The 16,467-nt window shown below is 36.0% G+C and overlaps 1 protein-coding gene across 1 annotated transcript in view; it reads right to left on the reverse strand.

Moving 5' to 3' along the window:
• TEX11 (testis expressed 11) overlaps positions 1 to 16,467 on the reverse strand; it is a 322,651-nt gene that overhangs the window by 176,516 nt on the left and 129,668 nt on the right. Inside the window, exons 11-12 of the mRNA XM_004694432.1 lie at positions 6,267 to 6,348; positions 3,076 to 3,154 (exon numbers count right to left, since the gene is read on the reverse strand). Coding sequence (XP_004694489.1) covers positions 3,076 to 3,154; positions 6,267 to 6,348 — 161 coding nt within the window. The remainder of the gene's footprint in view (positions 1 to 3,075; positions 3,155 to 6,266; positions 6,349 to 16,467) is intronic.

Raw genomic sequence — 16,467 nt, forward strand, 5'->3', positions numbered from 1 at the left:
TACACAATGGAATAGTACTCAGCAATCAAAAAAAAGATAAACTCATGCAATTTGCAGAAACATGAATAAAGCTGGAAGAGAGCATGCTCAGTGAAATGAGGCAGACGTTAAAAAAAAAAAACAGAGGCTTCACTTATAGGAGGAATGTAGGGGGTCCAAATAAGGGGTCAGGGAAAAAAAGTAATTATAATAAAGTACAAAAATAAAATCAACAGGCAACTATAAACCAGAGACACTCTGCAGGGTGTGGGAGGAGGAGAGAGTAAGATCAAAATGGGAATGGGAAGAGCACAAGGGATTATGGTGATGGTGCACAGGATCACACCCAAGATGATAAAGCATACATTGTATAAAAATGAAGACTGGGGCCCTCCTTGGTGGCGCAGCGGGTTAAAGTGCAGCACTAAGAAGCTAAGGCCACTTCCGCATGAGTTAGATAGCTGCCTGCCCCGGAGGTGATCCACATGGCATGGCAGACCTCTTCTGACCTGCCCGCTGCTCCCCTCAGCAGTGTACTTCAATGATCTGCCTGTGCTGCTCTCTACTCTGTCTCTGGTGAATCCTCTCACTGCCCCACACCTGTGGCCTGTACCCCAGTTCTGCATGAATAAATAAATAAATCTTTTTAAAAAATGAAGAATGATGTGAAAAATACACAAATATTTTTTAAATTTAAAAATAAAATAAATTACCCAATGACTGCAAAATATTTATATTTTGCAACAGTTTTCTGTAGCCAGTTACTACCATCATAGATTATACAGGTTTAGAACATTTAGAACATGAAAGGCATATGTCATTGGCTAGAGCACATATATTGTGTTTATTTCCTTACCAAACTTATAAACTGTAATAGCATCCGTGAAGTGACCATATTATAAACAATGTTAGAATAAACTGTGAATGAAAAGTCACGATTTAGATGTAACCAAATGGCATAACTAACAGCCATAGAAATTACTAGAAAATATGTAACAATTCTATATGAGAAGCAATTCTGTGTTTCAGGATTATAAAATATTATAACAATAATCACCTTTTTCACAGGTATCCTAGAAGAGAATGAACAGAACTTCTCATATAAGAAGTCATGGAGAATTCATGTGTCAAGGAGGAGACTGATCTACGACAATGGTTGACAAGCTATGGCTTGCAGACTTACTCCAATAAAGCAGCTGTCTTTGTAAATAAAGTTTTATTGGACCCTAACAATATCCATTCATTTATAGATTATCCATAGCTACTTTCACAGTACAACAGAGGGAAACAGACTTAACGGCTTGCAAAGCCACTTACTACCTGGTCCTTCACAGAAAATATTTACTGACATCTGATCTAAAATTGTGGTTCTCAAAATCACCTGGAAAAATACTGAATAGAGGTCTGGGCTTGTTGAAGTAAGGTAGGGCTAGAAGTTCCCTAGTGACTATTTCTTTTTTTTTTTAAAGATTTATTTATTTATTCATACAGACCTGGGGTACAGGCTGGAGATGCGGAGGGTGAGAGGATTCACCAGGGACAGAGTGGGGAGCAGAACAGGCAGATTGACGAAGTACACTGCTGAGGGGAGCAGTGGGCAGGTCAGGAGAGGTCTGCTGCGCCATGTGGATTGCCTCCGGGGCAGGCAGGGATCGAACTCATGCGGAAGTGGCTTAAGCTTCTCAGTGCAGTGCTTGAACCCGATGCGCCACCAGGGAGGGCTCGTGACTATTTCTTTTTAAACATTTTCACATATTTTTTCACAATACGGTATTTATATCCTCAGGTGTGTTCACCACAGTTTTCCTAATACTAAAGCTTTCACAGTTCCCTAGCATAGCTCAATTTGTTCTCCTCCTTTCCCCTATACCCATTTTCTATTTTCCCTACCATACACCTTTATTTATTTCATATGCTATGAAATTCATCCATGTAAATTATACAATTTAACAGTTTCTAGTATATTCAGGGTTGGCAACCATAACCCAATTTCTTTATGCCCCCCCCAAAACTCATGTCCATTGGCAGTCACTCCCCATTTCCCAACTTACATATTTCTAAGCAACCATAATCTACTTTCTGTCTCCATAATATACGTATTCTAAAAATATGGGATATAAACTGAAAGACACAATATGTGATCTCTATCATTAGCTTATTTCATTTAGCATAAAGCTTTTAATGTCCACCATATCCATGATAATATATATCAGTACTTTTTCTTTTTGTTGCCAAATGATATTCCACAGATATGAGTATACCACATTTTGTTTATCCACTCATCAGCTGACAAATATTTAATTGTTTCCAAATTTGAGTATTATGAATAATACTGGTATGAACATCACAAGATGTTTGTACGGACATATGTTTCTTGTTTAACCCAGGACTGGAAGTGGTACATTATGGTAACTCTTTATTTAACTTACCAAAGAACTAACAGACAATTTCCAAATAGGCTGAATCATTTTACATTCTCAACAGCAGTGTATGAGGGTGACAACTCCACATCCTATCTATATCTGTTATCTATCTTTTTGATTATAGATATTCTAGGTGGGTGTGAAGTTGTTACTCACTATGGTTTGATTTGCATTTTCCTGAAAGCTAATGATACTGAACATCTTTTTAAGTGTTTATTCCTCAGTAATTCTGATGCATATTGAAGATTGAGAACCATTAGGAGGTTCATAAGAACTTGAAATTCCCTTTTGACCTTAAAGATTCCACAAATGTAGAACCCAAAAAGTATGTCACTTGCAGTACTGTACTTTCTCATGCCTTATTTTTCTATAAGCCACTGGTATGTAGGTTAACCTAGTCTAACTGCTGTTTTGTAAAGCCCTTATTATTCTTAAAAAAAAGTTTTTAGATCTTAATATAAATTTTTATGTAAAATATTAAAACTAACTTTAGGGTACTAAACTTAAATCATTAAGCAAGTTATTCCATCAGTTAATTTGATCACTTAATGGCAAATATTATGCCCTGTGAATATGAGTATGTATTTTTTTTTCAATACATGTCAATGAAATCCTTAGAAGCTTTTTAAAAAAATGTTGGTCCTTAGAATAAAGAAAATCAATTCTTCTATACCTCTCATGATCCATGAGAAGTTTAGCAATATTCAGATAGAACTGTAAAGGCACATCATGATGTAAAAATTCCATGATACCTAACAAAGAGAAAAAGTGAAATAATCATATTAGTTTCTTTTGCAAGGAAATTTAGTTATTTTCAATAATTATCTGAAATCTACTTTCTATATGTTTTCCATATACAATGTCTTACCTAACCATTTATTAAAATCTTTTTATAAATTAGTAATATGTAATGGTAGAGAGAATGTTATGAAACAGGCACTCTTATATGCACAGCAACAATAATCTGGCAAAATCCTCCTGAAAAGTAATTTGGCAACACTATATACTAAGAACGCAGAGATTAAAAACTTGGGATCCTATCAGACAGACCTAAATCTGAAACCACTAGCCACCGACATAGCCATAGGCAAGTTACGTAAGTTTCTTTATACCTTATATTGTCATATGTAAAATAGGGGATATTTCATCAATCCCTCAAAGTTGTTGAGGTTGCATGAGGTAATGTAAGCAAATTATATAGCAAAGTGTCTAGAAATTAAGCATTGAATAAACAGCAGCTATTGCTATTATTATTATTATTTTCTTTACTTCAGAAAATGTACTTCTAAAGTCATCTGAAATAAATGTAGGAAAGGACTCCCTCATGACCTAGGGGTTAAATCACAGTATTGTCACCTCAGCCTGGGTTCCATTCCCAGCCACAGGACTAATCCACATATGGCACAGCAGACGTCTCCTGTCTTGCCTGCTGCTCCCATTAGAAGTATATTTCAGTAAATCCACCTATTCTGCTCCCCACTCTGTCTGGCGAATCCTCTCAGCTCCATGTCCCCACCTGCATCTCTGACCTACACCAGTTTTATATGTAAAAAGTTATTTAGAAAGACCATTGCTTTAAAAAATATATGGGAAAAGGCTTATGTAAAGAGATATTAAAAGCAATGTAGATTGTAACAACAATAAAAAGGAAATTTACTGTGAGTATCCACTATAGGGTAGTGATAAACTATCACTGTTGAGATTGAAGTAAAATGGAAAAAATAAATATTCACTAAAATGAAAAATGTTTATAAATTATTAAGTGAAAATTATAAAACAAAGGTTGTATTACTATATGGATACAATTCTACAAAACCAAATTAAACTAAGATGAAACGATTGAAAATAAAAAAATAAAATTGTTAAAAGTAATTGTGTTTTGGGCCCTCGCTGGTGGCGCAGCGGGTTAAAGCACTGCACTGAGACGCTAAAGCCACTTCCGCATGAGTTCGATTCCCGCCTGCCCCGGAGGTGACCACATGGCATGGCAGACCTCTCCTGACCCGCCCGCTGCTCCCCTCAGCAGTGTACTTCGTCAATCTGCCTGTTCTGTTCCCCACTCTGTCTCTGGTGAAGCCTCTCACCACCCCTGAGCCTCTGGCCTGTACCCCAGTTCTGTATGTACAAATAAAAAAAAAATCTTAAAAAAAAAAAAGTAATTGTGTTTAAACTCAAGTATTTGTTAACAAATGTTTGATAAGTGTATTACATATACTTGATGTGCCAAGCATAGGAACCCAGCAGTGGACAAAACATACACACACAAAAATCCCTACTGTTAAGGTACTTATATTCCAGTGGGGCTATTGACATATTTTGTATTTTCCAAAATTTTCCTTCATGGGTATGTGCAATCTTCCCACAATAAAACATTGTACATTTCACTTTTCCTACTACAAAAATACTGGTGAAATACTAATGCCAGTAATTAGGGTGACCATTCTAACAGTGTAAAGGACACTCACTAGCAAAGAAATGAACAGACTATAAATATGCAAGTTTTATTCATTCTCTCAATACAACAAAAGTAAAAGGCTATTTTATTATTTAAAACTATAGAAAACTCGGATATAGAAAAGTATCCTAATTTGTAATCTTACTGATGTTGCAACTTCATTACGCTGAATATCAAGAGTATATTAAGTAAAAAAAAAAATCCAGTAATAAAGAGTAATATCACTTTAAACTCTGCTTCTTCATCTACATTTTGATAAAATTGTAATGGGTAATTCTAGTCTGAAATCAGTCAACTTCAAACCAGGCGACTTCAATAATCCCTCTGGACTTAAGTTATTGGTTTGAGTAAGTATATTCTTTTAATTGGTTAATTTCCCGAGTACAAAAATGTGGGGTTGTCTTCCTGCTTCCTAACATTTTTCAGCCTGTATACAGTAGATGATACTGTTACTGAGAGTTGCAGAATGTTTTATACATTTTGCTTTCTGAGGTCTTTTAATGATTGGCTAAGATTCAAAGGTTACAGAAAGTTTTAGCAGTACCAAATTAGTATTAAGTTTAAAGCTACTTCCAAATTTGATTATTGTCCTACTTATTAAAAACTATTATTTATTGGATAATTAGTTATACTAACATATAATTTTATATAGTAAAAATAGTGCACCTGTACAGTGCAATTATATATGTATATAGTTTAAAATATTGAGTATATGTACATAAAATAATTTAAGAAAATTGTTTTTATGATGAAATGTAATGGAAATTCTAGATTTTTAATTTCACTTAAATGTATTTATGTAGTAATAATGATAATAGGTACAATAATAAATAACTTGTACTCATACTAACTTTATACAATAGTCTTGGTGCTAAATGTTTTGTATGTTTTTTGCAGGATTCTCAAAACAACACAGTGAAGTGCCCATTATATCTATTTTAAATATGAAGAAACTTAAACAGAGAAAAGTTAAGTGAGTTGTTAAATGAAACACAATTATAGATACACTCACAGGATGTTTCTGATGGGTCCAGACACTTGAGAATATTAAACAAATAGCAATGTTTATGTAAGTTAATTATAAAAATATATAGCATTATAATGGCTTTTTCCATAAATAGATAATCTTTCTTCATATTGGTACACAATTTTAGAATAGGCAGCTGCAATTCTCTCCTAGACTAAAAGAAAGCCAATAGCTTTTAGTAACATTTTTATCACCCACTAAATCTGCTAGTTTTTCTTTTTTCTTTCTTCCTGGCTAACAATCTCCTTTTCCTATGTGATCAATTTTCTTCTCAATCAACACCACATTATATCTACTATTGGTATACTACAAAAGGTCTCATATTGAACAAATTTATAATGATAATTCAAAATTGTATGTTCTTCACACACAAAGGTGATACCTTCAAGAAGTTCTTCATTAGTTGTTTCACCCTTCAAGAGAATTTTTGTCTTCATGTAAAGTCCAACTGGATATAAATGTTCCTATTTCAAACAAAGAAATCACAATGATATTAAATCTGCAATGTAAAAGACAATTTTCAAGTAATTGTTTTATTTAACAACAGCAGGATGACTCATGATTAAAGGAACTCAAAATTATTGAAGATCAGATCATAATATCTGCTCTATCCAGGAGGATATTTTCTGAAATTTAAACGAAATAATGAAAGGGAAAGAATATACAAATATTACCATTGAGTGGAAACATCTAATGGTAAGTGAAAACCTAAACTGTATGAATCTAATGGTAAATGAAAACCTAAACTGTATGAATCTAAGGCTATATTCTTGCTTTAGTAAGCAAAGTCCAATTATATTTATTTTCTTTTGAGATTCAAAAACAACCAGAGTTTTTTGCAAACAATTACTAAATAGAAAATATGTTGCCTTTCTTATTGGATATGCCTGCCATATTTATTGCTAATAACAATGTACTCTGAATTGTTTTTCCAAGTCCATGTTAGCTTATCCTACGCCATCTGTGATATCTTGCCTCTGTTCCACTTTTGCCTGATAGGATACATCTCAAAACATTTGGCAAAGATTAAAAAGGCAGTCTATAATACATGCAAAAGATGAAACATGATTACTATCTCACACCATACACAAAGGTAAACTCAAAACTCAAAATGGCTAAAAGACCTGAAACATATACAGTAGAAATAGGCAAAACATTCCAAAACATCTCAAAAACAGCTTTAAAGACTATCACCAGAAACAAAGAAAATGAAGGAATAGATAAATAGCTGGGATTATATCAAACTAAAATGCTTCTATACAGCAAAAGAGACAATAATCAAGATGAAGAGAGACCCTAAAAGTTGGGAGAAAATTGAAAGGAACTGATATCAAAGATCTACAAAGAGCTTACACAACTCAACAATAACAAAATAAAGATTCCAGTCTGGAACAAAAAGGCATGGTGCATATACACAATGGAATACTATTCAGCAATCAAAAAAGAAACTAATGCCAATCACAGAAACATGGGTGGAGCTGGAAAGGATTATGTTCAGTGAAATAAACAGAAAGAAAAAGAAAGACATTTGATGATTTCACTTACAGGAGGAACATAGGGGAAACCATACAAGGGAATGGGTGTTGAGGGAGACAAAAAAACAAGTCAAAGTATAAATTGAAAACAGTCATCAGGAGAGGGGGAGGGGAGAGAAAAGGATCAAAAAAGGAGGGAAGAACACAAGAGGCTATCATGACGGTTCATGGGTGTCTTGGTGGTGGTAATTTTATGGGCACAACACTTGAGAGGAGAAATTAAACATTCTACAAAAATGAACAATGATGTAAAAATATATAAATAATTTTTTAAAAGGGCAGTGTAGGTCCCCAGAATAGAAATTTTCTCTCTAAAAGGCAATTAGCCTCTACATGAACAGTGTACTCACTAGCTCACATGAGTTACCCTAAAAATGTAAAATAAAGAAAAGGAGACATTGGCTGCAAATACAGATATCAATACATAGAATAAATTAAGGTTTCAATTTTTTGTTTACTGTATTACTGCTTTTTCTAAAGGGCATGTTGTTTTCACATACAGAGATGTACTTCCAGATCTTGCAGGTCTGTTTTCCTTGAGTCTGTTATACTCACATTTTCTTTATCACATTGATTTTATTACCAAACAACTCTAGAAAATGAACAACATTTTACTTCCATTGTATCATCATCTATTCACTTGTATATTTACACTATAGTGTCCTGACATCTCTTGAAACTATGTTTTCAGAAGTCATAATTGCCTGTTAAATTCATCATCTTTCCCCCTACCACCAATAGTCCTAGTTTCTCTTTAACTTTTCTCATTGTTTTTTCTCACTTTTCCTTACATTTTTGTGTGATTTATTTTCTATTTACTTTTTGCAAATAGTTATTAGAAAACATGCTTCAGGTACAACATGTTTTCAAGGCAAATACTGTGAATACCATTTTTCAAATGAAAAGCATGAGACCCAGATGAAGTAACTCATCCATGATCACACAGTTGGTAAGTGATTGAGCTAAAATTTGATCTCAGATGTTTCTAGATCCAAAGGCCATAATCTTTCCACGACAATATGCTACTGCCCTTGAAGCTCTTTCTAACCTTGGTTTTCCCATTGTTACATTAGTTTCTCTAGAAGATCTAAAGATGACTCTTACTTTACTGTGAAATATATCACATATACTCATGCATACATGCAAGTATGCATATATGAACACATTTTTCTAGGCTCTGCCTCCCAGAGATTCTGATTTAATAGGTTTTTGGGGGTGGTATCTGCATTTTTAAAGTTTCCAGACAATCTGATACAGGGAATACCCTGTATGCTGTACAAGGAACACTTTAAGAGTCAAATTATATGTACATCATTGAAAACAAATACATAGATTTTATGCAGTGATATTAAATGAAAACATGTCACAGAAGACTTTATTATTCTATTTAAGTGAGCTCAAATTTTTTTTATTTTACAAAAGTTTATTTTTACATCATTTTGTACATTTTTTTTTTACCATCTCAATTGTAATCCCCGTGGGTTTCCCATCACCAAGTCACTCGTGTGCCATCACTATAATCCTGTGCATTTCCTTCCCTCCCCCCATTTTTGATCCCATTCCTCAATCCACCCCCCTCAAAATGTCTCTGGTATATGGTTGTTCATTATTTTTGTTATTTTCTCGCCTGGTCCATTATACTCCTGCTATGAGTGAAACCATCCTGTATTTTTCTTTCTCTTTCTGGCTTATCTCACTAAGCACGATCTTTTCCAGCTCCATCCAAGTTGCTGCAAAAGACATGTGTTTCTCTTTTTTGGTTGCTGAGTAATATTCCATTGTATATATGTACCACATCTTTCTAATCCAGTCATCTACTTTTGGGCATTTGGGCTGCTTCCATGTTTTTCCAATTGTAAATAAAGCAGCAATAAACATGGGGGTACAACTATCTTTTTCAATCAGTGTTTTTGTGTCTTTTGGGTAGATACCTAGGAGTGGGATTGCTGGGTCGTAGGGAAGCTCCATGTTTAGCAGTTTGAGGTACCTCCAAACAGTTTTCCATAGTGGTTGTACTAGTTTGCATTCCCACCAGCAGTGCAGGAGAGTAATTGAAGCTCAAATTTAATAACATTGAAAACTTTATCTCTAAAGTATCCATAAAGAAGGAAAAGGAATTACCACACAAAATACAAGATGGACCTCTGTGGTAAAGTGAGGAGGATATAAATGGGCAAAGGTATATAGGGAGCCTCTAATGCAGTTGTAGTATTCTGTTTCTTAATCTGAGTATTGAGTGTATGGGCGTTTATGTCAATATTCTATAAATCATACATACACATTTCATATTTGTGTGTATGTGTATGAGTGTGTTGTTTCATGAAAATATGTGAAGTCATTAGCATTTATTTGCATTATGAAAAGTTTCCATTTCAACATAAATTCTAGTATCTGTGTAGTAAGGTAATAAATAAGTAAAATGTATTTTAATAGGCACTCTAGTTAAACTTATGCAAACTAAAGTTTGGAGCAATTAGTGTATAATTTTCCATTGTATAACTATACCACAATTAATTTACTTATTCTACTCTCGAAATGACTCAGAGGTGCAAAGCAGAACAGATAAAGCTGTTTTCCAAGCCAACTGTGTTATAAACAACCCTGGCATCAGCAATCCATACATGTTTAGTACACAAATGTAATTAGTTTTTTCTAAAATATACACACATACACACCTCGGAGTGAAGTTGCTAACTAGTTGACTATGGTTAAGTTCAACTTTATGAAGTAATATCAAACTGTTATCCAAAGTGTTGTATGGATGTTCAAGAAACTTGGAATAAAAGAGCACATATAAGGAAAAGCTAACAGCTAATACCATACTTACTAATGAAATTCTAAAATCTTTCCCACAAGATCAAGAACAATGGAGAGTGGATGTTCACTCTCACCGCTTCCATGCAATATTGCAATAGATGTTATTAGAAGGGAAATTAGGGGAAAAAAAAGATAAAAGCATCCAGATTGGAAAAAAGAAGTAAAACTATTTTCATTTCAAGATAGCATGACTGTATATAGAAAACTCTGAAGAATCCAAATGAAACCTATTAAAACACATCAGCAATGCTGCAAAATTGTTTCTTTTCTTTCCTCCCCAAGCCCCTCCCCAGCTCTAGTCATTTAAACCACAAAAAAAGGTATATTGTCTTATTACTCAAACTATAAATATGTACTCATGGTTCTATATGTATTTAAATACATGATTGAGAAAATGTAGTAAAAGAGAGAGGGAGGAAGGGATGAATTACAGAAGGAAGGCGAGGAGATAGAATCTCCTGTATAGAAAAATTACAAATAACTAACATAAATGCTCTGCCCTCCTGGGGGTGGGGCATAGTTCCTCTTTGATTAAGTGTAGTCTGCATATAGAAACTTCCTTCCAGAGGAGACAATATGGAAACAGGAAAAAATAGTAATTTTGCAGTGGAGAGCCCTGATGAACACACATAAGCTAGATGGTCAAGGTCAACATCTACAGTGACTATTGCAGTACCCAGGTTTCAGCTGAACATCCTTGTTCAGGTTAGTTAGGTAAACACTTGGGAGCATGACTGCAACATTAATATTTTAAAAATCAACTGTATTTTTACTAGCAATGAATGGTAAATCAAGAAAATACACAGTTGGAGCTGCTAGCAACCAGTTTACTATCCCAAAAGGTACCTACTTCCCACCCATACAGACTCCTGGGGCTTTTCCTAGGCTCCAAGCCCACTGCAGTTGAGAGGCACCACTTCTCCTATAGAACACTGACTGTGTGATGGACATGGAGCAGACACATCTGGGATTGCTGGCAGTCAGTTGTGGCAGTCCCTAGAAGCACCATCCCCTCCCCCATTTGGCTTGGCAGACATCTAGACAGCTTGACTTCTGTATAATCTGCAACTTCACCTGATGGCTTCCTGAAGCCCAAGCCCATAAACACTTTTGTTGCTCTGATCATTCCTGAATCCCAGAGGAAAGGTATTGACAGTAAAAAACAACAACAAACTTTAGAGCAAAACTGCACCTGCAGTTGTACTTGCACTGTGGGATATCTGAGAACACAGCCAGTGAAGACTGCCTTGATCTACCTTGGCCATATGGTGATTACAGATCCTTCCCTTGGCTCAAGTGGCTGAAGCGCCCAGGAAGATGTAGATGCTTGGCAATCTACTGCAGCAAACTCCACAACTCTCACATCTCTAGCCTTCACCTTCTGGACTAGATTCTTGACCAACACCTCATGCTATATCTTTAACTCCAATCAACACTAATTAGTGACAAGGTTTCAAACAATACAACATAAAGTACAATGTCCACGACCAACACACTATGCCAATACCCTGTGACTTGCAGTTCTGACAAAAGAACATCGCTACAAGAATGGGAAGGAAAACAGAATATCATGATACATAGAAATAATCACTGAGTATCAAAAAGACTGAGGAGAAAGAATTCACCCAAACTGATGGATCAAGTTAACCCCCTGGGGGAAACCTTAATATAACATAACTATGCAAATTACCAGGAGTTGTTCAGAGCAATAGCTTTAATAAAGTTTACTGAAATTAGAACAATGGTTGAACAAAACAAGAAGTATAAGGATAGAGCAAATATGAAAAAGGTTACAGAGATAAAAATGCAATAGCCAGGGCCTTCCCTGGTGCACAGCAGGTAAATGCAGCACTAAGAAGCTAAGGCTACTTCAGCATGAGTTCGAGTCCTAGTCCCAGAGGTGATCCACATGGGGTGGCAGACTTCTCCTGACCCACCCGCTACTCCCCGCAGCAGTGTACTTCGTGGATCTACCTTTCTGCTCCCCACTCTGTCTCTGGTGAATCCTCTCAATGCCCCTGCACCTCTGGCCTGTACCCCAGTTCTGTATGCATAAATATTTTTTTAAAAATATGGAAAATAGGTGACATCATCAACATGGTAAAAGGACACCAGGATCAAGTTGATAGGTCTCAGGCCCAAATCTTTTATGCACTGTGAATTGATTTCTGGGCATGGTGTGAGGCAGTGGTCCAGTTTACCCATAACCATTTGTGAAACAAACTGTCCTTCTTCCATTGCATATTCTTTGCTCCTTTGTCTTCCCACATAAAAATAAGTTAAATAAAATTTTTTTAAAAAAGATAAACATTACCAGCCAAGAATAGTATATCATGAAGGACTTTCAAATACAAGAAATAAACACAAACAAAACCTGAAGAAGTTTGAAACAATAGACCTTCCCTGAAAGAAATGTTTAAAGCATCATTACTATCTTAATCAAAGTGGAAAATCTCCCCAAAATAAATAACATAATAAAAAGAACCAGGAAAATAAAGACAAAATTGCAGCAGCAAACAGCCCTACATCAATAATCAGTTTAAGGGATAGAATTCACCAAATAAAAGGTACAGAAAAAAGGCCCTCCCTGGTGGCGCAGCGGGTTAAAGCACTGCACTGAGAATCTAAAGCCACCTCCGCATGAGTTCGATTCCCGCCTGCCCCGGAGGCGACCACATGGCGTGGCAGACCTCTCCTGACCCGCCCACTGCTCCCCTCAGCAGTGTACTTCGTCGATCTGCCTGTTCTGCTCCCCACTCTGTCTCTGGTGAATCCTCTCACCCTCCGCATCTCTGGCCTGTACCCCAGTTCTGTACGAATAAATAAATAAATCTTTTTTTAAAAAAAAAGGTACAGAAAAAAGCTATTTAGATCAGAAAACACAACTCAACTTTCTGATGTTGCCAGGAGGCCCATCTAAGATCCAACCATATACATAGGCTTAAAGTAAGTGGTTATAAAGCAAACAGGACTCACAAAAAAGCAGGGGTAGCTATACTTATAGTAGATAAAATAAATTTACAGTAAAAAAAAAAGGAAATGTGAGATGGGGGTAGATATTTTATAATTATTAAGGGAATAATACATCAGGAAAATATATTCTTTTTTAAATACTTATGCACCAAATGAAGGAGGACCAAAACATAAGACAACTATTAAGAAACCTAAGCAAGGCTACAAAATCAAAACCAAAATGTCTGTTTCATTCCTATATGCAAATAATGAACTAGAAGATAAAGAAATCATGAAAACAATGCCATTTAGAGTAGTATTAAAATTATTAAATACATAAGAATAAGCCAAACAGAAGAGGTGAAAGACCTATTCAATTATAACTATAAGAAATTGTTAAAAGAGATGTTACAAGGAAATAGAAAGCTATACCATGCCCATGGATTAGAAGAATTGGCATTGTTAAAATGTCCATCTTGGGCCCTCCCTGGTGGTGCAGCAGGTTAAAGCACAGTACTAAGAAGTTAAAGACACTTCAGCACGAGTTCAATCCCCAGCCCCAGAGGTGAACCACATAGCGCGGCAGACCTCTCCTGACCCACCCACTGTTCCCCTCAGCAGTGTACTTCATTAGTCAGCCTGTTCTGCTCCCCACTCTGTCTCTGGTAAATCCTCTCACCGCCCCTGCACCTCTGGCCTATACCCCAGTTCTGTATGCATAAATAAATAAATCTTTAAAAAAAGTCCATCTCAGGCGAGAAAATAATAAGAATAATGAACAGCCATATACCAGAGCCATTTTGTGGGAGTGGGGTGGGGAATGGGATCAAAAAAGGGGGGGGGGAGAAGTGCACTGGACTATGGTGATGGCACATGGTGACTTGGCAACGGGAAGCCCACGGGGATTACAATTGAGATGGAAAAAAAATGTTCAAAATGATGGAAAAATAAACTATTATAAAAAAAATGTCCATCTTACCTAAAGCAATACACAGATTAAGTGTAATCCCTATCAAAGTCTCAATGGCATTTTCAAAGAAATAAACAAACATTACTGAAATTTTATTTTTTTTCTTACATCATGGTAATCAACATAGTTATCCCACTATCATATCACCTATAAGCCATCTTCATCATATTCCCTGGTCTTCTTCCCTCCCCTGTTTTGATACCCTCTTCTCCCCCTCCTTTACTGTATGCATCAGATCTACAGTCAGTTTTATAGTTTCATCTTTTTCTTGACCCTTTGTTTGGTTTCTATATATTCCACATATAAGTGAGATAGTCTGGAGTTCATCTTTCTCCTTCTGACTTATTTCTGCTAGCATAATTCCTTCCATCTCTATCCATGTTGCCACTAATGGCAGGACCTTGTCTTGTTTCATGGCAGCATGTATTCCATTGTGTAAGTATACCATATTTTTTGATGCATTTGTCACTTTTGGAGCATTTAGGTTATTTCCATATATTAGCTATTATAAATTATGCTGTAATCAACACAGGAGAGCATGTTTCCTTTAAAATTAGTGTTTTTGTGTCCTTTGGGTAGATTCCCAAGAGTGGACTTGTTGGATCATATGCTAGATCTATTTCTAATGTTCTGATGAACCTCCACACAGCTTTACACAGTGGCTGGACCAGGTAACATTCCCACCAACAGTATAAGAGGCTTGGTGTATCTTTGCATTTTCTCCAGGACTTGTTTCCAGCATTTTGGGTTTGTTTGTGTCTTTTTAGTATATATTTTACATTGTTTGCTCATTTTTGTATAATGTGTTATTCTGTTCTAAGGTGTAGTCCCTGAAAATTTGTCACAATTCACCCATATACTGTCACAAGTCCCTGTACTCTTCTGCCTCCTGGGTTGATCCCTCTCCCTCCCCTGCAGAATGCCTCTGGTTTATACTTGCTGCTAACCTTGATTTTTAATTTATTGCAATTATTGTTTTTTCCTGATCCCTTATTTGGTTCCCACATATTACTCTTATAAGTGAAACCACCTGATAGTTTTCTTTTTCTTTCTAGCTTATTTCACTGAACATTACACCTTCCAGCTCCATCCAAATTGCTGTGAATGGCATGAGTTTGTCTTTTTTGATTGCTGAGTGGTATTCCACTGTATGTGTATATATATATACCATCTTGTGAATCCAGTCATCTCATTTTGGGCATTTGGGATAACTTATCTATTGTAAATAATGCTGCAATAAACATAGGGATGCTGGTGTCCTTTTGAATTAATGTTTTTGTGTTCTTTGGATAGACTTTTAGGAGTAGAATTTCTGGGTCATATGATAACTCCATTTTTACTAGTCTATTGATCCTCCACACAGCTGTCCATAGTGGCTGCACCAGTTTGCATTCCTACCAGTAGTGTAGGAATGTTCCCTTTTCTTCACATCCTCACCAACAGTTGTTGTTTCCTGCTTTTTTAGTGTGTGCCATTCTCATTGATGTAAGATGATATCTCATTTTGATTTTGATTTGCATTTTCATGATTACAGGTGATGTTGAACATTTTTTTCACATGCCTGTTGGTCATTTGCATTTGTTCTTTGGAAAAGTGTCTTTTTAGCTCTTGTGCCCATTTTTGACTGGATTGTTTACTTTGTGTTGCACAGAGTCATTTTATATCTTTGTGATCAGCTCCTTATCATTTGTATTGTGTACAAAAATCTACCACTCAATAGGGTGTCTCTTTGTTTTTAGTTAGTCTCCTTTGCTGAACAGAATTATTTTTATAAATACATTTTTGAAAGATTTATTTATTTTTTATGCACACAGAACTGGGGTACAGGCCAGAGGTGCAGGGGCGGTGAGAGGATTCACCAGATACAGAGAGTGGAGCAGAACAAGCAGACTAATGAAGTACACTGCTGACGGGTGCAGCAGGCGAGGCAGGAGAGGTCTGCCACACCATGTGGATCACATCTGGGCCAGGAATCGAATTTGCACTGAAGCAGCTACAGCTTGCTTGCAATATTGTGTTTAATCCATTAAGACACCAGGGAGGGCCCTGAGCAGAACCTTTCTTTTATTAACATTACAAAAGTTTATTTTTACATCATTTTGTACATTTTTTTTTGCCATCTCGATTGTAATCCCCGTGGGTTTGCCATCACCAAATCACCCGTGTGCCATCACCATAATCCCATGCATTTCTCTCCCCATCCCCGTTTTTGATCCCATTCCCCACTCCACCCCCTCAAAATGTCTCTGGTATATGTTGCTCATTATTTTTGTTATTACCTCGCCTGGTCCATTATACTCCTGCTATGA

Source organism: Condylura cristata, unplaced genomic scaffold, assembly GCF_000260355.1.
Source record: "Condylura cristata isolate star-nosed mole 26May11 unplaced genomic scaffold, ConCri1.0 scaffold00043, whole genome shotgun sequence".
NCBI classification, from domain to species: Eukaryota; Metazoa; Chordata; class Mammalia; order Eulipotyphla; family Talpidae; genus Condylura; species Condylura cristata.